Source organism: Etheostoma spectabile, chromosome 21 (assembly GCF_008692095.1).
Source record: "Etheostoma spectabile isolate EspeVRDwgs_2016 chromosome 21, UIUC_Espe_1.0, whole genome shotgun sequence".
Lineage (NCBI taxonomy): Eukaryota > Metazoa > Chordata > Actinopteri > Perciformes > Percidae > Etheostoma > Etheostoma spectabile.
In genome coordinates, this window is record NC_045753.1 from 19,715,395 (window position 1) to 19,739,992 (window position 24,598).

The 24,598-nt window shown below is 39.8% G+C and overlaps 2 protein-coding genes across 2 annotated transcripts; one reads left to right on the plus strand and one right to left on the minus strand.

Annotated features, from left to right (window-relative positions):
• Positions 1–330: 330 nt before the first annotated feature.
• On the plus strand, positions 331–2,159 carry LOC116671328 (neurexophilin-1). Its single transcript, XM_032502541.1, has 2 exons — positions 331–581; positions 1,151–2,159. Exons 1-2 carry the CDS (start codon positions 528–530, stop codon positions 1,889–1,891), a joined length of 795 nt encoding a protein of 264 aa, XP_032358432.1. The 5' UTR covers positions 331–527; the 3' UTR covers positions 1,892–2,159.
• Positions 2,160–5,159: 3,000 nt separating this feature from the next.
• On the minus strand, positions 5,160–23,807 carry LOC116671311 (speckle-type POZ protein). The gene is made up of 10 exons (XM_032502510.1): positions 23,680–23,807; positions 14,288–14,480; positions 14,086–14,207; positions 13,431–13,582; positions 13,128–13,255; positions 10,856–11,033; positions 10,632–10,687; positions 9,383–9,505; positions 7,511–7,653; positions 5,160–6,802 (listed from the first exon to the last, which is right to left on the minus strand). Exons 2-10 carry the CDS (start codon positions 14,363–14,365, stop codon positions 6,658–6,660), a joined length of 1,125 nt encoding a protein of 374 aa, XP_032358401.1. The 5' UTR covers positions 14,366–14,480; positions 23,680–23,807; the 3' UTR covers positions 5,160–6,657.
• Positions 23,808–24,598: the final 791 nt, after the last annotated feature.

The window sequence follows — 24,598 nt, forward strand, 5'->3', positions numbered from 1 at the left end:
GTGTAATATTAACACTACATACCTTAAAATATGTATTTTTGATTGGGTGGGGGGCAGAGAGATAGATTAGTCAGTTTTTCTTTCTTTTTTTTATATTGTTTCAACGTACCCTTTGAGGGATACAGCATTTGTTTATTATCTGCAATTATATCATAGTTATCCTGTTCACTTGTATTATTTATGATGTATTTACTCTTTGTTGTTGTTATTAATGTGTATGTTTGTCCTTATGCTTTGGCACGATAGATGTATTTTTTGTCATGCCAATAAAGCAAACTGAAATAGAGAGAGAGAGAGAGAGAGAGAGAAAGAGAGAGTTAAAGCCTGGAGATCTGACAAAGCTTCTCCCCAGTGTGCGCTGTGAGTGGAAGCTGCAGCACACAGAAGGTTTCCTGCTGGTGCCACTCTCTCTGAGCGTTTAATGGAGCTGCAGCTGTTCAAATGTGGACTTTTAAAACTTAACTCAGCCTGAATAAAGTCAGGTGAGAGTGGATGGATCTTAAGACAGGAATTCATGCACTACGGAGATGTTTGTCCGGCGGTGCTTTGCTTGGATACTTCTGGGAGGAACCTTTTGCTTGGTAAGTAAGAGAACTAGACAAACTGAACATAAATTGCTAACTTTGGAAAAATCTGTGCAAGCAGGTGGAAAGTAGCAAAGTGTATTATTAACTCAAGAAGTGTTCAGTGGTGAGCCACTGACATTTTACTTGAGTCTTTGCTTTTTAGGTCTGTTTTGTAATAATTTACAGATATTGTTTTTATAGAAATACCTTTTAATGCCACCATAAATATCTGTAAAATGATTAGTTACTTTGCATTGTTACATGGCACTATAAGCTAATTAAATATGGAGTTAAAATGAACAGTATTTGTGTGTAGTTAGACTATTTACAAGATGAAAATTGCATCTTACAACCTATTGCAGTCATTTGAAATGTGCCATTTTTTATGACAATACTATAAATTGGCATTATAATAGTATAATTAAGCACACATTTTGAATGGATCTGTTTTGGGCAGAGACGTAATATATATCTATATATATATATTAATATTCTTACTAATTGATTGAATCCCTGGACATTCTTATAAATTGATTTCCACATGAACTCAACGTCCAAAATTTCTCTCCTGATTTTCTGTCTAGGTGGTTCTTGGGCAACATCATGCCAATTTCACCTTCAGTAAGAAAGCATCACCTGAACTCAACACAGCCCAAGACCCTTCTTCACATGAAAACTGGGCACTCCAAACTAGAAGTTTAACTCAGAACACCAAACTACCCATCAGTCCTTTTAGTCCTCTTTCAAAGCAGGGACTTCTGGAAATACTTGGAGGAAAATCCAAGTCGCACTCCGACCCGTCTTTAAAGATAAAGCTTCGACCCATTATGAAAGTCCATGGAACATCTAAATTCTCCAGGACGTTCAGTTGGGGGGACTTTTACTCAAACATCAAAACCGTCAAACTGAATTTGCTGATAATGGGCAAGATCGTGGATCACAGGAACGGCTCTCTCGGAGTCTATTTCCGCCACAACTCCACAGGTGTGGGCAACGTGTCAGTCAGCCTTGTACCGCCTATAAAAGAGGTGCAGTTCGACCTGGAGCGCCAAAGCGTGTTCAACCCAAAAGATTCAAAAACGTTCAACTGCAGGGTGGACTATGAGAAGACTGAGCGCACCAAAAAGGTGATGCTGTGTAACTATGACCCGTCTAAGACGTGTGCTCAGGAGCAGACCCAGAGCCACGTCACCTGGATGTGCTCCAAACCCTTCCAGGTCATCTGCATCTACGTGTCTTTCTACAGCACAGACTACAGACTGGTTCAAAAAGTGTGCCCAGACTACAGCTACCAGAATCCGGCAGACTACCCACCCACGGGTTGACCAGAAGTCAAGGACACTCGAGGAGAATAATGTTGCATTGAAGACATTTTTAATTTCTCTAAAGAATGTTAGGTTTACAATTTACCAACTCCTTTAAAGTATGTTTTAGTGACAGCTATTTGCTTGTTGTAGACTACAAGAACTGTATTAGACGTTTTTAGTATTATATATATATATATATATATATATATATCTCAAATATTTCACTTTTATTTTGCATGTACCTTGTACACTTTTGTCATATGTCCTCCTTTCTTTTTCATGTATTTCCTCTTTATACACTCTGTGTCTTGCCCTATAAAAAACAAATACAAATAAAAAGTAAAACCAACATAGTTACCAAGAAAGTCCTTCACACCAGAGGTTTTCAATTCTTTTCAGCCAAGGACCCCTCATGTATGTCCCTTGGAATGATCCTCATCTGACCTACATGTGAAACAACAACAAATGTATTAGAAAAATATTAGACATGTATTCAACATAGTTGCAGATTTTGATAGTTGTATATTTGTCAGATTTGAACATAATCTATGATATATTGCAGATTTAAAAACCTAACCTACCTACTTACCTAACCTGACCTATAAATAATTTTTGTAAAAAGGAAAACCAACATGATAATTTAAACTTTTTACAGATTTGTTTCTGAGCTGTTGTCAGATGTCAGTCACTGCATTCAGAAGTAGCCTTTTCTACTGGTTAAACAGACGTTTAATAAAGCACACACAACCTGAAAACTAGATTATGTAGAGGATTACCCTGGCCGACCCTCACAGTCGGATCCCGCTTTCAAGATTCCCACTGTTCTTTTAACAGTGCATTGCTCTCCACGTGAAGGCTGGCCTAAGCATGTACTACATAAGCAGTACCTGTGGCCCCGCATATCAAGCAGTTTCATTCCAGTTTCACCCCAGGTGCTGTATGTCAGCAGTGCTGGAGAAGTATTCAGATCCTTTCACTAAAAGCAGCAGTTAGAGTTAACTCTAAATGCAGAATACTGTCCCCTGTGAGTGTTATACTATTAGATATTATTGAATTATTATTACCGATGCATTAATGTCTAAGTAGCATTTTACTAGGTAGAGATCATTTTAACCACTTTATTTTCTGTATATTTATCTATAGCAATTTGTAGCGGATCATATGTTTTGTATCTTTATCCATAAAGCTGTCAAATAAATAAATAAATGAAATATAGTGGAGTAAAAAAAAAAATCTGCAGAGGCAATCTGTAGCTCACCTGGTAGAGTGTGTAGTAGGCCGAGTCCTTAGCAGCGGACCGGGTTTGAATCTCACCAACGGCCCTTGCATCACGTCATCCCCCTCTCGCTTGCTCTCCTGTCTCCTTCAGCTGTTCTAATAATGGCAATAAAAGCCCTCAAAACAAAGAAAAGTAAAAGTATATTTACTGGTACTTGAGTACAGTACCAGTAAATGTAATTAGTCACATTCCACCATTGTTGCGTTCAGTCCAATCCTCACACCAGTAAAAGTGGAGAGAGTAAGGACAACATTAAGTATTAACAGCTCTAAAAAGTAAAATACAGTGGGGAGAACAAGTTTTTGAGGCACTGCTGATTTTGCAGGTTTTCCTACTTATAAAGCATGTGGGTCTGTAATTTTATCATTTGGTACACTTCAGCTGTGAGAGACGGAATCTAAAACAAATCCAGAAAAAAATCACATTGTGTAATTTTTAAATCATTAATTTGCTTTTTATTGCATGACATAACTATTTGCTACATCAGAAAAGCAGACCTTAATATTTGGTATACAAGATTTTGTTTGAAAGTACAGAGATCATACGTTTCCTGTAGTTCTTGACCAGGTTTGCACACACTGCAGCAGGGATTTGGGCCCACTCCTCCAGACAGACCTTCTCCAGATCCTTCAGGTTTTGGGCTGTTGCTGGTCAATACGGACTTTCAGCTCCCTCTAAAGATTTTCTACTTGGTTCAGGTCTGGAGACTGGCTAGGCCACTCCAGGACATTGAGATGCTTCTAATGGAGCCACTCCTTAGTTGCCCTGTCTGTGTTTCGGGTCGTTGTCATGCTGGAAGACCCAGCCACTACCCATCTTCAATGCTCTTACTGAGGGAAGGAGGTTGTTGGCCATGATCTTGTGATACATGGCCCCATCCATCGTCCCCTCAATACGGCACAGTCGTCCTGTCCCCTTTGCAGAAAAGCATCCCCAAAGAATGATGTTTCCACCTCCATGCTTCACGCTTGCGGTGGTGTTCTTGGGGTTGTACTAATCCTCCTTCTTCCTCCAAACACAGTGAGGGGAGTTTAGACCAAAAAGCTCTATTTGTGTCTCATCAGACCACACGACCTTCTCCCATTCCTCCTCTGGATCATCCAGATGGTCTTTGGCAAACTTCAGACAGGCCTGGATATGCGCTGTCTTGAGCAGGGGGACTTTGCGTGCACTGCAGAATTTTAATCCATGACGGCGCAGTGTGTTACTAATGGTTTTCTTTGAGACTGTGGTCCCTGACCGAGGGAGATTGACCGTCATCTTGAACTTCTTTTATTTTCTAATAACTGCGCCAACAGTTGTTGCCTTCTCACCGAGCTGCTTGCCTATTGTCCTGTGGCCCATCCCAGACTTATGCAGGTCTACAATCTTATCCCTGATGTCCTTACACAGCTCATCTTGGTCTTGGCCATTGTGGAGAGGTTGGAGTCTGTTTGATTGAGTGTGTGGACAGGTGTCTTTTATACAGGTAAAAAGTTCAAACAGGTGCAGTTATCACAGGTAATGAGTGGAGATAAGGAGGGGTTCTTAAAAAAAAAACTAACAGGTCTGTGAGAGCCGGAATTCTTACTGGTTGGTAGGTTATCAAATACTTATGTCAATCAATAAAATGCAAATTAATGATTTAAAAATCTTACAATGAGATTTTCTGGATTGTTTGTTTTAGATTCCGTCTCTCACAGTTGAAGTGTACCTATGATAAAAAATTACAGACCTCCAAATGCTTTGTAATACATGTTCTCCCCACTGTACGGCTGAAAGAGTATAGGGATTATTAAAAACAAAGAGATGGCTACAAAAATATTCGCTAACAAACTACAACTCCCACATTTGTTCATGATTAGGTTTATGGTAATGATTGGGCTGAAATACTGAGTTTGAATCATTACAATATATGTAAACACTTCCTGAAATGTCTTCACTTTTTCATTATGAAAAACCGCCTGCTTAATGCAACAGCTGATAATTCATACAAACAATTCACAAAAATACCAGACAAAGTTTGCATTGCATTCAATACAAAATAGTTGTGGTTTAATCTTTTGGGAACAAAAAAATGGCAACAACTAAGTGTCACTTCTCATAACCAGCAATATCTACAGGAAAGAATCAACAACGGTTCCTTCTATCAATTACCATTTTCCCCCAGGTTAAAATGATAACTTCAAATGTATTTCATGTGGTTTGCCTTGGTGTGCAATTCTTTCACATTCTGTCTGTTCTGAACATTAAAACGTGTTCATTTCAATTTAATTTCCCCTCAGTCTTCACACCTGCAAAGAAAACATCTGTCCGTTTTTTCTTTTCAATTTCACGGTTGAAAATGCTTCGTTTACACAGCTTCAAAAAACACTAGTGTCTGTACAAATTCCTATGAAAAAAATAGAAATGACAGTTCTGAGGGGAAAGAAACAACATAAGAAATCTGTCATAAAAAACATTAACATGCCCGATTAAATCTTAATGTGATTTGGAAACCATTTATTGACATTTCTTTTTCCCCCCTCCATTTATTGTATTGTGGTTGGTTTGTCCATTGACACCTTGGATTTTTTTGTTTATCTCAAGGGCTACAAAGACATATCCACGCACAAAATACAATTTCCCCAAGAATGACATCCAGCTGTGCGTTGCTATTTCTGGTATCCCTCTATACTTTTTTCCCCAGCTATTTAAAAGACGCAGATGAAGCAGAGTTCTATACGGGAGTATGTGTGTTGATTCTGTCACTTACTGATAAATTTTCTTAAAGGGTACTTGTTCTTAGTGGTCCAGCTGGATCTTTAGTCCATGAAGCTTGCTTCAATGTGTGCTTGCCTACAGTATTTCTACTTTACTGCTGATTAATGAGGGGTGACCTGTGACTTTAGTGCAAGTTTAGTTTCCCAACTTTCTTTGGGAGAACAAATGACGAGTTTGTCCCATATCTGCTTTTTTTGACTAGCCCTTGGTTGTCTTTCTCAGAGGGGAGGGGTGCGGGGGCTTCTAGTTTATAACTAACAGGCCCATTTTCACTTCTTCTTTAGTCCCTTCCAGGCCCATGTGTCCATTAGTTTGGGGGCTTGTCCTGTTCTCCTCCACAGACAGTTGGCTCTTTTTGGGTTGTTGTGTTTAGTCCTTCCTCCCGAACGGATTCCAAAATAGGAACTAACAACGATGTTGAGGGATTTAGCTTTCACACACGGAAAAGAGCACAATGTCAGACTTCACTAAACCAGAGCCGAGGAGCAAAGGGGTGGGGTGTTGTGTTTTTTGTAAACAACAAACATCCACTTCATAAGCCCACCTGCCCCCTCTCTTCCACGTCTTCTTTATTCCTCCATCTTTAGAAGAGACTAAATACAGCAGGTTTGGACAGGGCAGAAGTAGGAGATTCGGGGGAAGCTGTAAGTAGTGTAGTAGGTAACGACAAGGGGAAAGGTTGTCCCTGCGTGAGGGGGGAATCTGTGTGTCTTTGTATGTATATGCATGTGTGTGGGTGTGCACGAGCGTAGACGTCTTGCTGTTAGGATTGTTTGAGGCGCTTGCGTGGGGGACCGAGGAAAGGGCACTGGGCTGAAGCCAGGGAGCGGTAAGCTTCGGCCACCAGGTGTGGATGAGACGCCACCATGGACTTCCAACCTGCTGTCTCCATCACCTCTGCAGCATGGCTGGAGAGCGGAAACAAAAAACTAATATCAGTTTAAGGAAAACAGATAAATAAACAGAGACGACTGTTGAATGTCTTCAAGTTTGTTGCTAATGTATGATCAGCCCTAAAAGGGTTTCATTAGCCAGGTTAAAACTGCAGGAGCTTCTGAAAGCATATTATCATTATGCTTTTTTATTTTTGCTTTAAAAATGACAATCATCCTCCTTTTTGCAGTTTCTTTTTCTGACAATCAACAAATCGCCTAATTGTTTCAGTTCTATAAATATAAATGATGAATCGTATGTAGTTATCAGACAATCTGAAGAAATATGTGTGAGCTGAAAATCATTGTTTAGAGTTATTGTCACACATTCATCCGAGTCAGAAGAGGATGAATCGGCAGACCTAGTGAGGAGTCCGGTTGCTCTGTTCTTTTTGAAAGCCTGGGCAGTGTTTAATAATATCAGACGGACCTCTCTATGAGGGGAAGTGACATTACATTTTAAACTGTGACACCAAGGGATGAGGCTAGAGGGTGAGACTGAGTCCTGGAACCATCAGTAACAGTGCCGAGATACAGAGGTTATAAATGTTCAGTTGACTCCTGTCTGTAGAGGCGCTGACACACCAACCTGATTATCGTCCATCGGACTGTCTGGCAAGGTCAGTGATTTATGTCTGCTTGGTGAGTTCCGGAATATATATAAGTGATAAAGTGTGAACTCACTAGTTGATGAAGTCGACGGCCTGTGTTTTGAGCTGGTCGGCGCTGTGCAGGTCAGCCAGGATGAGGATCTCAGCGGCATTTTCCACAGACAGACTGGTGCACAGCGCGTCCTCGCACATTACCTTCAGTCTCTCCAGAGCATACTGAAAGAGAAAGGACACAATGTCAGTATACATTCTGTCCTCATCAGTTTTCATGTGGTATTTGCAAATATCATTTTAGCATTAAAAATGACAGTGAAAAATCAGTTGGTGACCATCCAGTATGAGACTGTATTTCAAAGTCAGTCTCCAACTTGGTGTCAGTAGTAAGAGTAGTGACATCAGATCAGTGTGAAATCATCAAACCGTTTCTTAAACTCTGATGGCTTACTGGGCTACTTGGTTTAGTGGATACTGTGCACTTAGTCCGTCTTATTAACGTTACCTGTGGGAATGTCTGAAAGCTGGCTAGAAAACTTTACTTCTCTCAATGAGCCTCAGCTGTCCCTCCTTAAATACGTGGGTTTATTACACAAATCTGGCCAGAGAAGCTCTTGGTACTGAAAACAGACAGAGCCAAAATCTTAAAGTAACATTACATTGCTCATCCATATACAGTACAGTACGTCCCACATCACTTCATATAGAGTGACATCTAAAAACTAGGCCTGTCGTGATATGCAATAAATCAATTCATCACATGCTAAAAAAATGAGTGCAATCATTTTCATTTGCATGCTTGTTTGTTTTCCACGTCTCTCTCTCTCTCTCTCTCTCTCTCTCTCTCCCAAAGAGACTGGATGACCACTCCGGTGCATCGGTGACCCCTCTCAGTTCCTTGGCGTAACGAGGAGTGAGCCCTCATGTCAGTTACGCTCAGTCAGCCGCATGGTCTATGTGGGGAGACGGGACTCCTGGCGTAGCCTGCCACAGGGTGCAGCAAAAGAGCCGCGTGAGGACTATAGCCAGAGGAAATGCTAGTTGAGTTGGAGGAATAAAAAATAAAAAGATGGAATTGGTTTCAAAGCCAAACGCGACACCTGCAGCGTGGGAGCACTTTGAATTCAAACCGAATGACCGTGGTGAACTACTTAACCTGAGCGAGTTGGTATGTTGCATTTGTTGTAAAACAGCAGCAACTAAATGCGGCAACACAACAAACATGCACATGCAACAAAAAAAATGTAGAAAATACATTCATACAGTTTTTATTCAAGTGCATTTTTGTTAACAGAGAAAGAGTCCATTTCATTTGTTTTTGGTTGTTTCGTTCACTAATGTGGATATTTAAAATGTCTTCCAGTTCCAGTGTTAAATACTCTTTAGAAATAAAAGTTTATTGACCTTTGAAAATGTGTGCCTGCATTATTATGTCATTATCATTGTATTAGATGAAAATGGTCTCAGAATGACAATTTTATCGTTTATTTGAATAATTTCTGTTTTCTAAATTTATCATCCAGCTAAATTTGTTATAATGACAGGCCTAATAATCACACCTCCAGGGCAGAGGCAAAACAAGGTTGTGTAACCCCTGGTCCAGACGCTTTACCACGGGATGCAAAAAACATCATCAATGTCTTATCTTAACCTCCAGACACCCAAAGCCTCCTCGCAGAAAGCATGCTAAGAGTGAAGGACTCGGAGGACACTGAAAATACCAAACTATGACAACTGACAACGCACAAATTCCTTCACGTCGTCAAATAGAATTTTTTCCAGACGGCTATAGTAACACATATGTTACTGTGCTCAGAATTAACCACACTGACACATAAAATCAGTAGAATTAAAATACCCTGAGCCAAACAGCCCAAAAACAGATGTTATATTGTCTCAATATGTCAAAATATAGAATATAGCTGCACAGCATTTGTATTATTATTATTACCTTGTCAGCTGCTGCCAGCAAGTCGTCAGCCATCTTGTCCAGGTTGGGAGCCTTGTCTGTGTAAATGAAGCACATCATCTCCTTGAAAACCTCCGGCTCCACATCGTTGATCTCCACACGGTTCTGACAGAAAGAGACAAGGGATATAATAATATTCAACTACAGTATGTAATGTATGATGCTTGGCAATTATCTATTTAGCTTTTAGCATCGTGGTATAAAAACAAGTTATTTGTAAATCCAAAACATACACGTTTGGGGTCACTTTATATTATAGACACATTATAGACAGAATACCAGCTGATCTGAGTGGGGGGCTGATCTTTAATGCAATATCTACATTCCCCATTATCAGCAACCATTCATCCAATGTTCCAAAGGCACATTCTGGTCACTAATCTGATAGCATTTAAAAAAAAAAAACACACACAAAAAAAACTGAGAAAACATTGGAGAACCCTTTTACAATTATGTAAGCACATAATGTAATCTGAAAACTGCTGACCGGGTTAAAAAAGCAATGCAACTGATATCAGGTGGTATTCTGTCTATAATGGAGTGCAATGGAAATGTCTAAGTGGCCGCAAACTTCACAATCGTGACCACAAGATTACACCTCTGCCAAGTCTCAATTCAGTTAGACTTGAACAAAAACAAGAAAAAGGCGTCAATGTGACTCTGAATACACACATGCACATAAGCACAGTTGGAGGGAGACTGAGACAGAAGAACTTCATTGGCAACGACTGCTTCACTGTAATTGTTGTCAACATGACAACAAGAACTTGAACATTAGCTAGTTACTGTGTGTTTAAAACATAATTTAAAAAACGCTTGTTTGTCCTGTATTCCATCCGTTGTTTTCTACACAAAAACTACTGAGTAGAGCTTTTAATCTTTAAAAGAATGTGCAACCTAAAATCTAAAATGTCCTTGGTTTTAAAATAAAGCTTCTCCTTCAATTTCATTTCTTACACTCACATGTGCACAAATGGAAAAAAAGTAATTCTCTGCTTCTGCAGCTTTGTCAGTGAAGGATGAATCCTGACCCCCAAATACGGCAGGACAATTTCATTTCAGCTGTGCTATCATTCAGTTTTACCAAACAGCTCTGTGCTGCAGCCGTTTGACAGCACACAATCCTTTACTCACTTTAACCCCTGAACACGGCAGGGAAAATCTGAGCCACTGAGGAACAAAATTAAATTTATTTCTAGGACTAAAAAAAGCTTTGGGACCATGGGCTCACCTTTTTGCTCTCTTCCATTTCGTGCTCAAACATGGCGCTGAATACAGGGGAACGTGCTGAAAGCAGTGATATTGAGAAATATTAAGACAAAGGCAAAAATGTGAGTAATTGTGGGATCAAGCAATAGCCAAAGAGCTAACTACTAAACACATATTACACTTTTCTTAAAAAAAGAAAAGTGGAACAACGCTAATACATGGGGTGTGTCTAACTCATGTCTGTACCTGCCAGGATGGCTTTGTGGGCCTGAAACTCCTGTCCAGCCACACAAAGGGAACAGTCTGTGAAGCGTGAGTTCTCCCACAGGCCCCCCAGCTCATCTGCTAGCCGGCAGTCAGGCACCTTCACCATGTTCATGGTGTTCTGCCCAGATATGTTGACCGAGTCCTGTACCACACTCACCTGAGGGAGAGAAATGAAATGACATGACATGACAATGACTACACTTTATATCTTTGACTTTATATTTTTTATCTTTGACTTTATATTTTTGATATTTTATACTGTTATATTTTATACTGTTATATTCTTATATTTTTTTTGTGTCAACACTGCAAAGGGATTGCTTTAATCTCGTTGCACAAGCAGGGTGGCTACAGGTATTAACAAGTTAAATTTAAGACTTTTTAAGACTTTTTAATACCAATTCTAAATGAAATTTAAGACCAAATTTACGATGGAAATCAAAGTGGAAATATACAGTAATCTTTCCAGTAAACACAAAATTAACAGTATGGTAAAATAACATAATCTGTTGAGTTTAAGAACATTGAGTTAATGTGTGTAATCTAAAAGCATAACACAAAAATGATTGCTGTCCTAATTTATATAGACAATATTTTCAGAACATTTGGGTCCCTTGAACAAATGGTTATAACATCAAGTGAATATTAAAAAAAACACTGTTCCTTTTGAACAAAACAAATAATTAAATGCCAATTTCCAGCTGCTTTTAAAATGCAAAGACTCATAATATTTGTGCCAACAGACAGAGAGAGAAAGAGAGAGAGAGAGCGAGGAGAGAGAGAGGAGAGAGAGAGAGAGAGAGAGGAGAGAGAGCGAGAGAGAGAAGAGAGAGAGAGAGAGAGACGAGAGAGAGAGAGAGAGAGAGAGAGAGAGAGAGAGAGAGAGACTCAGATGGATGGTTGCAGTTTGTGGAGGACTCATCATGGAGGAGAGTAGACAGCAGTGTGTTGAGGGTTTGCGGTGTGGGAATGGTGTTGTGTGTGTGTGTGTGTGTATCTATATGTGTGTTTTCAGGTCTCCATGTGACCAATTTTGTTCAAGTTTGATGTCTATTCCTGAGCTTTTGTGAATATATTGGAAAATAATTAATCTACTATAATAAACAAAACAGTGACTTTGCACTTGAGAAAGCCTTCCCAAAAGAGTGTCCTTACCCATTTATAACAATACACGCACACACAGTCCAGCTGTTGCTTTTGGTTGTCTGGCCAGTGTCTCGTCGAACATATTACAACGCACCGCATTTTGGACTTCTGTGATGAGGTCCTTTTTATATTATGGCGCCAATCCAAATTTAGCCAGTACTGGTCTTGTCTTTCCAGAGGTAAATGACTGTACAAGCCTTGAATCTGGAAGCATTGCTTGGACACTTCTTCAGTCCCGTCATTTGACCTGTATGAATTGTGTCTTGTCAGGTCCTCAGCCCGGAGTGTTGGCGTAGAGCACAAACTGCTCGTAGGTTAGCTGGCGTTGTTGCTGTAGATTTTTCCGCACTAACATCTAGCGTTGTAGCGTTGACATGTTGCTAGCGGTGGAGAAGAAACTAGCGATGGCGGGGTGCTGGCGTGCCTTTACGTAGGCTAGTCTCGTGTTTTTTGCTTTGTACATGCGATTCCACCGCTCTGATCCCCATTGGCCCAAGTTTGAAAATCTTCGCCAATACGCAGTTCGCTTATAAGCATTTTCAGGCACCGACCTTAACCAAGGTACTCGTTGTTTTCAAGCCACTTGTCACTGAACTTGCATTTCCCCATGTTTCTAGACGGCTATCAACAATTGCTGTATCACCTGCATGTGCGAAATTCAGAATCCCGCGAAATAACAAATCTCACTGACACGGCCACGTCAACACCCGCCACGAAGCAGCTTGATTGGTTGGAGTGGTTAAGCTTAGGATAGCCGATTGGTCAGGGGATAGGAACCTGTACAAATGGGGTTATGTTACCGCCGACAACGCAGCGCAAAGCCTACCGGAAAAAAATATCAACAACAGATTGCCTGCATTTTCGCCGTGACATGACACAAACATATTAAGACCTACCCGATCTGAATTTAAGACAATTTAATGCTTTTTAAGGCCTTAATTTTAGGAAACGTGATTTAAGACTTTTTAAGGACCCGCGGCCACCCTGACAAGTACCGTGTACTTGTGTATAATGACAATAAAGGCATTCTATTCTATGCTCCAAAATTTAATTGTAATTGCAATGAGAAAAAGGTATAAACCAAGAAGAGGACTGGGCAGTGTACCTCACAGAAGAGTGTGAGCTTGTCGTCGGGTAAAAGGCCGTTGGCCTCATCGAGGAGGAAGTCTCTCCGGATGAACTTTTTAAAGCCCCAGTCTTTGCCCTGGACAAAGCGATATGCTCTCTGGCTTTCTGCAAAGAGACGGACACACAGAAGAGACAAAAAGGTAAGTCAAAGTAAAGTTCTGTTGTTTTTTTATATTGCAAGCCAAAAACTGTTAGCTCCACAGAGGGACGTTATGTGTAGAATATGACTCTTTCATGGCCTCTGGTGATGTTAAAATTTCATGCTACACGTTCGACTCACCCATGGCTTTGGTCTCCTCTCCTTTGGCGTTGAGGATGGAAAATTTGAACTTGGCGCGCACCTCGGCCTTTGGACAGCTGACCAGCAGCAGGTATAGAGACAGATAGTCTTTGCTCTCCTCATCGAGGCCCTTAGGATTCACTCGCAAACACCTGATGGTGGTGGAGGGTGCAACAGTTAAGATCTCTAGTAAAAGGGATGGAGGTAATAATGTATTAGCCAAGCGGCAACCTCCAGTGCTGAGTAAAAGAAGCCGATGCAGAAGTCACAAAAACTGCAGTACCTTGCAAAGACACCTGCGGCTGGCTTCAAAAGGGAGTCAATGCCCATTTTTGTATTAGTTTACAGTAAATGTATCTCTGTGTCAGTGGCATTGGAGTAGTTTTTATTTATAATTATATGAACAAAATGTTCTGATGTGAAATGTTATTTTGTAAGCTATTTTTGTAGTTGTTTGCTTGATAAAGGGATAAAAATGAATGTATATTAACTTCATGGGACAGAATGCTAGTAATAACATTTGTGTTTGAATTTGAAACACTAATCAGACAGGGTGGGACCTTCCAGATGTTTCTCAATCGTCCACTTCCTGTTTACTGTAGTAAGACTATGAATACAGGATGTTTGAAACAGAGCAGCTCTCTTGCCCACCCACCATTTCAGCTTGTCATTGGCCCCAGAAGAGAAGGTGGAGCTCTTGATGACCTCGCCCATCTCCTCACGACAGAAGCTGAAGTTGTTGATGGTCCACATGTAAGAGAACTTCACCACTTTGATCTGGCAAAGAAAAAGCTATTCAGTACAGCTCAGACTACTTAATTTAATTGAGATTAAATACAGTGTTGTGATCATTTTACCTGTGTGTAACACCAGCTCTCGGCCACTGGCCCGCTGGACATTTCCGCAGGGGGAGGGGGACTCGGGACTCTTGACATTGCCAGCGTGACAGAAGGTGGGGCAAGAGGGTGAGGAGAAGTCACTTCCACACGTCAATATTCACCTCTGACATCCATCTGCATCAGTATACGCCAGATGGAAGCAATTTGCCCCCTAGAAGAACAATGTGAGTGTAATTAGTTGATTAGACTATAATTTAAATCCCATGTTCTTTACAAAACATTCCATTTAGCAGACACTTTTATCCAAAGCAACTTCCAATTAAGTGCTTTCGACCTTGACGGTACAAACTCTGGACAGCAAGAAGCAAGTGCAAGTACATTAGCTTTAAATATGCCAAACTACAAAGAGTCATATGAAAGTACAACTGTAAGTTGTTTTTTTTATCATCTAAGGTAGAGTCTGAGTTTGGTCTGGGAACAGACCATAGGCAGGACTCAATCCGAGGGGGGGGGATAAACGGTTGTCTTTCAAATTCCCTCTGCACGCAATAGGAGAGCACTTCAACCAACAAGAGCAACGATGAAGGTGACGTACTCAGAGCGCCAGCATCAGCAGCCATCTTCGTTTTCCAGTAGCAGGGAATTCAGGCGCAACGGTCGCAACTCTGCCGTCATTATGTTAAGCCCGTCCACCAACTCTATACACAATGTGATTGGCCTGACTAAAGTTAGGTTTTTCCAGCTCGCAAGCCAACGGAGAGTTGCTAGACGACCCTGCCTGCAAATTACATTTGCTGCCGCTAGGGTGCATCTAGATTTCTAGGCTAGGGTTTTTGGCCTGTGGCTTGTCAATAGGAACCTCATTCCACCATTTAGGAGCCAGGATAGCAAACAGTGGGGATTTCGTTGAGTGATTAGTTGTCCCTCGCTGTAAGGGGGCAGCAAGCAAGTTGGCAGATGCAGAGAGGAGTGCGTGATCTGGGGTGTAGGGTATAACCATGTCCAGGATGTAAGCTGGGCCTGATCCATTTGTGGCCCTATATGCAAGTAGTGAAAGTACTTTAAAATCCTGTTAGCTTGAAACACATTCTTCGAGGCAGGCGATCACAAAAAAACATTTTCAAAACAGCTCATTGTGATGCAACACACAGGCACTGTATCTTTCATTAATCCAGTTAAGATTCAATATCATTTAATCCATGCAGCCACACTGCCTGCTATTGAGGTTTGTGGTGTTGTGGCTAGATGAATTGTCCCTGACCCATTGGGGGACAGCGGGAGATGGATGGCCTATGCCTGTTCTAAGATCAATAGGCGCTGCAATTGCAATTAAGTCTCAAAGATGAACAGTAAATAAACAAGCTGCCTCGCAGGACTGAGGTGAGGGTTGGAGGCACTGGCCAAATCCAAGGTTCCCAAATTACCTTCAAGTCACACAGTGGCAGGAAGGCTGTGATGCACACAACTCTCCTTCAAATACACCCCAAACTTCAACAGCATGCACATATACTGTATGTTGGTTTACAGAAACAAACAATGTATTGCCTGTGCAGCCATAGACTGATATAGCTGATATGGGTAAGTCATTTCCACATCCACTGTCCTGCTGCCGTAAATGTTTGCATTTGCAAGTGCATGGCAGTGTATTACTCCACAACTGAAAATAGTCCAATATATGAATTATTTTTTTGTGAACAGTGGCAAGCTGTTTTAGGAATTTATTTAGTCGTTTTGTTTATTTATTTTTAATTCAAAATGAAAATCTATATCCGTGACCTGGTTTTAAAGATCTAGCCTACAACTTCAGTAGGAACAAACTCATCTGAGGCTGAGTGCCAAAAACAAGTTAGGGGAAATTTTAAAGTATAGAAAAATTAACAAATTGTTACGTTTGGTCTTTTCATGGGATTTCATGGGATTTGGAAAATACACATATATATATATATATATATATATATATATATATATATATATGTGTATTTTCACAAACATTAACTAAGAAGCATACAGTATTCTTTAATATTTGAGATTTAAAATATCTAGTGTGTGCTGGAATAGGCTCCAACTGATCGCGACCATAAACAGAATAAGCAACTTATAAAAAGGGAGGAAATTCAAAATGAAGACATCACCCCAATACATTTGGTTTGCTGTGAATATAAAAATGTACAGTATATACACAGTATATATTAACCTCATTAGCAGCATGACAACAGACAACCTTTTCCTTACTCATGCCGGACAACAATTCACATAAGCTGACAGGGTTTCAGTGGCAATAAAGACACTAGGGGTGTAAATCACACGTTATATCACAATCCCATTTTATATAGTTTCTTAGGCCGATAGAATATTTATGGATATCACAAAGTCTCCCACGGTACGATTCGATTCAAGGGCCTGCAACCGATACATAAGCCTGTTTAACACAGTCAGACACACACACATATTATGTATGTATGTATGTATGTATGTATGTATATCTATATATATATATATATATATCTCAAAATAAAGGTGACAGCATATCAATATTTTCACTTTGTATCTATAATATTGGATCGTTGAGGAATGACTCGATATATCGATCGATGTATTGTTACACCTCTAGAAAACATACATAGTAAGTCAGTGTCAATGCTTAATTATGGGATAAAAAGGTGTACTGAAGTACTGTATTGCCCACTTTTCTACACCTTATGGCACAATGCCAGATTCACGAGCCTTTTCCATCTTGCAGCAAAGTCAGCGGATGAACAATGTAAACCTACTGCTTTTCACTTTTTATAATAATTTCTTTCTTGACCCGATATCGTTAATCTGAATGATAACAGTTTCCCCTGTTATCATTTATTATATATTTTTTCTCCATTTCACCATTCAGCTCTAACCCTTCATCTGTCCCTACCTTCCTCTGACAACCAGAGCCTTTAATGTCTTCATCCATAAATGCAGTTTGGGGCAAAATGTAGCATTACAAATTGTGACAGCTGAGCTTTCTGCTCCTGATGGTCACACTGAATGAATGTGATGCATTAACATTGTTGCTGCTTAAAGGCGGTGTGACTTGTAACATCAGCCTGAAAACTGAATGCATGACTCACTTTACAACAGACTTAAATGACGATTGAATGGTTTAGTGTGACTTCTATGGTCTTCAACAATATCTTCTACACATTAACAGTGTAGGACAATTGCCTGCACAGTCCCCAGATCTCTAGCAAATAGAACACCTTTTTGGATGGGACAGGATGTTCATAACATGAATACCCTGCTAGACACTCTGCTGGAACTGAGCGATACTACTAAGTCACAGTTGAGGAGAAAACAGGCTGTTCTTAAAGCAAAGGGGATTCTTAATCTAACTAGACAATGCATATTCACAACATTACCACTTCAAGTATGCATATCTTGATTCAAGTCATGATAATTAGTCCAATGTGACCCCATGTGACCTCAATGGACTAGGAGAAATTGGTTGTGTTACCACAGCTCTAATTACATTACTAAGTCTAGCCAAAACAATACAGTCCACATCAGAAGCTTGATTCAGTCTTTGAAAAAAATCCAATGAATGGAGAAACAACCAATCGTCTTCATTCTTTAACAGCGGACACTGATGAGATGGACTGAGACGAAGGGGGTACAGGAAAAAAAATGAAAAGTGATAGAGAAGCCAAATAGAAAAATAGGTGGCAAATAATAGATGGGACCCCATCTGTGGAACCATTCGAAGAGATACATTGCCATAAAAAGTGGTTCGATGGAGACAAAAAAAAATCAAACAGGGGTATGAGAGAAAAATCAAATACAGATACTTGGACAGGTAGACAGATGAAGACGCACGCTGCATTGAAACAGTCCCTACCCACAACAGTTTCCTCCTTATGGACTGAGAGGTGTTTACACAGACGTAAGGACAGGTAGTCTCATCAATAGAGAAAAAGATAAACACATATCAGCCATAAATTTTAAAGTTATAATCCCAAATATTTTCATAAAAATTCATTGATTCGTTGATTCTATTCATGGACATAATTTTTTTTGCAACAACCTTATAAAGTATCTATTTACAATCATTATCTCTCTATTTTGTAGTTTTTATTTTATTGGGTAGTGGCAGAGACCTCCATAGAGAAGGTGGCTCCTTGTCAAGTCTGTCTACTAGCAAACATAAAAATGCCTAAAAGCAGGGGTGTGTGTGTGTGTGTGTGTGTGTGTGTGTGTGTGTGTGTGTGTGTGTGTGTGTGTGTGTGTGTAGCCTGTGTCTGCTAACAGGCTAGATAACCCATAACAAAGTTTTAATAAGATGCCAAACCGAAAACCAGATTTATGAAGACAAAAGTGGCTACAGACATGAGGAATCAACAGGAAGAATGGGAAGACTGTGGGATCCTGACACTACCCTAAGCACACATTTTGTTACAAAGTCAAATATCTAAACACCAGTTCTAAGCTAAGTTTATACCAGTAAGTTAAGCTGATTTTGTACGCAGTATGCAACTTGTGTTGTGGAATGTGGATTTATCAGAAAAGCCAAGCAGCGTAAGGTTTGCAAGTGCCTTAGCTTGCGAATACATAGCTAACATCATCTTACTAACAGCTAACATTTCCTCATAGGGGGAAAAAAATAATCCTTTGACAGGCTAAAATTTGATGGTTTTATGCTAACTCCAGGCACTTTGTCAGCGTTTCAGCGCTTAGTTCCATATTGTGGGGCTGATTGTTTCTCCCTCCGGTGGGTGTGGTTTTCAGAGTATAATGTGTTGCGTTCTGTCTCTATTCCCACGCTGTATTTAGATTGCCTACCGAAGCATGCCAGATTCTAAAGAAAACAATGCATGCCTGTAATCCAGTGCAATGTTACCACATTGATTACAGCCTCACAGCTTACAGTTCACAACTTGCACATGCATTGCCAATGTAAACTGAATGTTTCTTACTGGGGCTTCGTCACGTTAAAAGCTTTAAGTGGCAAACATGAGGTGGCTTTTATTGTGAAGAAGCCACAGTAAAAGCAATGCATTTGTCACTGCAGTTAGCACTGGCTCTAATCAACGAACTAGAAATCAGGGATGATCTCTGCATGTGTGTGTCTGTCTTTAAAATAGCTCATGATCCGCTCATCCACTCTACTTCACACTTGGTTTCCTGCGTACCCTATGAACTTGGGGTTTGGAATTTGAAACAGTTTGGACAGCGTTGGATAAGGATATTAATAAACTGTGAATTATACTTAACGACCAAACAATAAAAGTTTAGGAAAAATTAAGGGGAAAAAAGCGCCGCCATAACACTGGCTCTTCCATGTCTACCCTTCCCAATAAAAGCTCATCTTAAATGAGAGGAAACTCACTAAAAAGGCATTTTCTGCAGACACAGATCAAACAAATGCCAGACACTATCACATTAAAGTTGCTGTGAGCTGTAAACTCACCACTTCAAAGCACACGGCAGAGGAAAATGTCATCTCAGGGCTGACGGGTAAAAACGGCTCTCTTCCTCATTCTTACTCAGACACATAATAGTTAGTCTCATAATGGCCGAATGGGTGCCACATGGCGCACCACCATAAGGAAAATATCTCTGACTACTCCACATTTTAATTGTGATATTTTGTGTGAAAAATCTAAAACCTTAACTTTCTCTGTCTCTAAATAAGAAGTACACAGTAAGTCAGCAGTAGGCTATGCAGTATGGTTGCATGTGAAGTACTTTGGGGTCCTTCTGTAAAACATTTTTGGGGTACAATGGTTCTGGAAAAAGCTGCGAGCAGCAATACCACAGGCCGATTGCTCGGCCTGTTCCAAACAGGCACATTTTGAACAGGCATCAGCTTTAATTTTTACAACAAGTAACAGTGCAGAGTAATGAAACAAGGGGGGGGGAGCCATATTAAACAATTCAATGAAGAGCTGCAGCAACGGGCTATACCCACCACCAGCTAATCAGCAAGGTAACCAAATCAACAAGGAATGAAATGTTAAAGATTAGGCTTCAGTTTCTCTCTCTTCATGTGACTTGCAATCGGAAACAACCTCCACCGACCAAACTCTGAAAGATCAATCAAAGACACTTCAGTTTCTAAAACCACAAACTATCACCAGCACAGGTCAAAGGCAGCGTGAGAACTTTCACCAGACAAACTATTCACTATATCACCAATATTCATTGATTATCTGTGTTCCAATAGTCTAAGCAAAGGTTTATAAAATTTGTTATGGCATGCAATCAAAATCTATCACATAGCAAAACTATTTTAACAAAAACCTAGATAAAAATCTAGGAGATGGTGAAAAAAATCTAACGGTATGATCATCGAAATGTTAGTGAGGTTAGCTTTTTAACTATTCCACATTAATCCTGTGAAGACAAATCAGCATATTTCACAGCAGTGTTTATCAATCAAAGTGACCAGAATAGCGTAGAATTAGTTATGCAAGTCCAAAACAAACATCCATTGAATTAAAATATGCATGTTGGTCATGGTATATCTGAGGAGATAAGATACATGAGGTGGCAGTTATGACCACAATACTTTTCTGACATTTCACTTGCCGTACCAAAAAAAAAAAAGAAATCAATCTCTGCTCTAAATTAAAGACTGGAGGTATGGAGGCATTTCAGATGGCAATTTCCAAGGGGGATGAAAAAATTGCAAACCTTGTCGAAGTGTCAGTGAACACAATGTCTATTTCCAAAGCTGTGGTCTTTGAGGGCTGCAGTAAGCCACAGACAAACCTTAAAACTATAATTGGTACAGGGACTGGGCATTGATTGCACAGTGCGCGTTGGGCCTCTGTGGGAGTGATTTCATATTCTGCCCTTGGTCATGGTGCTCCTCCTTTCCTGAAAACTCAATCTCAGAGAGGTATGAACTATTGATTTTGCTACAGCGATCAGCTTGCCTTTCTCTCATCCCTGACTTTGTGCAGACCCACAATTACACTGAAGGGGATTTAAGCGGGCGAAAAAGCATTAGCACCCCAGGCTTCACCTCCTCCCTTGTACTTCCTTACTAAAACCCACCTCACTTCGCCAAGGAACGGCAGGTTAAAGGGAGGAGGGACCTCAATGCATACCTAATGTCTCCAGTCACCTGGTTCACACCATTACCAACAGTTACAGTTGATGTGTTAACCTCTAAGGGCTGACACTTCTGCAGGCCACAAAACCCTAGTGTTCACATCAGGAGCAGTGGAACTACACTACCTTATAGCTATTTTTCAATTTGGTTCATTTGAGGGTTATCATGAATGAGTAGTATTACTTTTCTTGGAAGCTGCAACAGGAAACTATCCTAAGAAAAGAGAACTGCTATTATGATTAATAAACTCACAACAAAATTGTGATTTCCTCGAATTTTAGAAAGTAATCTGGTTGCCCTAAACTTGCCATTTATTGTTGAATAAGGCCCACAAAACAACAATTTGATGTCTAAAAGTAACGGACAAGTTTAATCTAGACTAGAGCTGTATGATGTTTCAAATAAAAAAAGAATCAATATAAAGTGTAACAGATACAGTTGTTGTGTAGGACATCATGATGAAAAAGTCTTTGCCATATTTATAATTTAACAAAAATGCAATTGGATCGTATCAATGTCCACATCGCTAAAAGCTCCATCACACTCAACGTATCACATGTTAACGTAGGGCTAAAATCAAAATGTGCATCAACATGTTCATACCAGTCATACCCTACACCAGACAACCACTGGAGTGTCTATGCTTGCAATTACCAGATCCCTCTGGATGTTGTTTATGTCACTGTGAGAGCTAATAAACACCTGGGCTAAGCATTGGATTTCTATTTATTTTTGTAAGTTTCATAATTACTTGGGGTAGAGATATCTGAGCTTAGGTTCCAGAAAAGGAACATTTTAAAATACTTTGTTAACACGGGATGAAACATAAGTTTATGACTCACTTTCATGATACAAAAATCTGATTACATGCATTGTCAAGTAAAAAAAATGATTAAAAGATAGATGTAGTTCAGCATTTTCCAAATTGCAATTTCTTGCATACACTTTAGACAAAATGCACAAACGCAGTAGGTTTTACTCTGGGCCATCACACTCAAGGTCAGCTCAGCTAAACTGAGTTTGAACACTGTAATTTCCCTTGTAGGATTAATAAAATGTTATTAAAATTATCATCATCATCATCATCATGTATGCTCAGGATATCTGGAAGGCAAAGAGATAGACTCTAAAGACCACTTTAAGTCTGCTGTGTGGCAGCACTTAATATTCGGCAAAAATGTAGCAAAAAGACAAGTAGAGCTTGCAGGTGCTGCAAAAAAGCCAAGCCTTGTCTCATAGGTTACATCTGTATTCAAAAGCATCACAAATATTTACAATATAGAGTTATTACCTACACCATTACAAATTCAGGCCAAAACATGTTTGAATCAACTCTTCTCCAAAATTTACTAAATTATCTTCATACAGATGCCAATGTTACTGTGTTCACGGCCAGCATGAGAGATACAAGAATGAACTTTCAGTGAGAAGAAATGATCTTATAAGTGGCATCACTTCTGTGTTCGGTCTGTTTCCAGGGAACCTGACCCAATCGGACCACCGTGCTGTGCATATACTGATGTGCCATTATTGAGAAGACTGTACTGTGTAACTGCTCACTCCTTAACGGTCACACCTTACTCATCACTTAGTTTCTACACCATCAGTTATAAATGATAGCTGTTCAACTAACGTTAAGTGGTTTCGAGGCAACTTGTGAAAACAGACCAACATTAGCACTTGTAAGGCTAAACATAATAATATATTATCAACTAACGTTACAGTACATGAAATGTAACTCTTATAAAAACTATAATGAAGGCCAATGACAAAAACCCCTTCTTGATATCAATTAAATTTGAGTGTGATATATCTATATAATTAGTATATCACATATCACAAACGTAGCCATATGCAACGTGTTTCTAATTATCAACCTACTGAGCTTTTAATTGTAGCAGACACTATTGGGCACTGAAAGTCTGAAACACTTTGCAGATAAAGCTACATGTAGGCGGTGACAGTAGGTACTTAATCTGCCAACAATACAGATAATCGAGAATGGTATCATACTTTAAACTTGCTTTTTACTTTAATTACGTGTAAACATCCGTGTGCTCATACAGAACAAAATAAACCACTATACAGTGCTGACAAGTGATACCTTTTAAAATCCTGTGGCTAATTAATCCTATATAGCACGATAGCACGCCAGCTAACTGACCGAGCTAGTTAGCTAGTAGCTAACCTAAGCCAAACAAAAATGTCGGGATATTACCGCAAAAACGGCAACTGAAAATACATCCTAACAATCTCCGTCGTGTGCTTTTAAGTCTGGCTTCCGTATATTACAGATTTCTGTTTAATTTATAAACGGTCTTACCTTTGTGTTGGGTTAAATTATGACGCTAGCTGTCCGGGATCTTCTGTTGTTGTTTGCTAGCAGGCTAGCTGTCTGTAGAACTGGCAGAATGACTCACACAGAGCGCCCTCTGTTGTCTCGGAGCCAATTTCTTTTTTTTTACAGACCATTAATAAAAAAGGATATTATCTTCTATAGTTTTAAAACTATAGAAGATAATATCCTTTTTTATTAATGGTCTGTATATAGACACACAGACACACTTCCTTGCCTGTTTATATTGGGTGAAAAGACTTATCTAGTAATGTCTGTATCTCTATAGTTCATTCACATGGATGCTGGGGCCAGTGTTCAATTTTACCACCATTAAAAACAATTGTATCTTAATTAAATCAGCAGACTGGATGAGCTATTGCCTTGTGCTTAATAGCACAGCACACCAAGATTAAGTATCAACTGGTAAAGTTCTCATTTAAGACACTGATAGAATTAATCTCTCTATCCATTGGGTCATTCATGTCACGCAGGTGAGGTTTTCCATTAATTCAGGTACTGATAGTGATAAGGGTTGGTTGTAATGAATTTGCCCCATCTGGTGGACACAGGAGAAGCACTGGACAGTATGATCTGCAAGCACAAATCCCTCTGTAAAATGGTGCTTTGTCCTCCAATATATATTTTTTAAAAGACATAACTATGGCAGCTTTTTGCCCAAACTCTATCTGGCCATTCTTTGAATGCCCAATTTAAATGCTTTCACAGCATGGTCTGATATGTCATGGGAAAACACTCAAACATCATCCATCTGCATTATCATTAGTGTTAATTAAGATCAAAGCTTTCAAATTATTTCTTCAACAAAGCCATTTGTTGAAGCGCCATTTAGCGCTATTGACAAGATTTTTTTCACCCAAGCATGCCTTACCGGGTGGGCTGATCT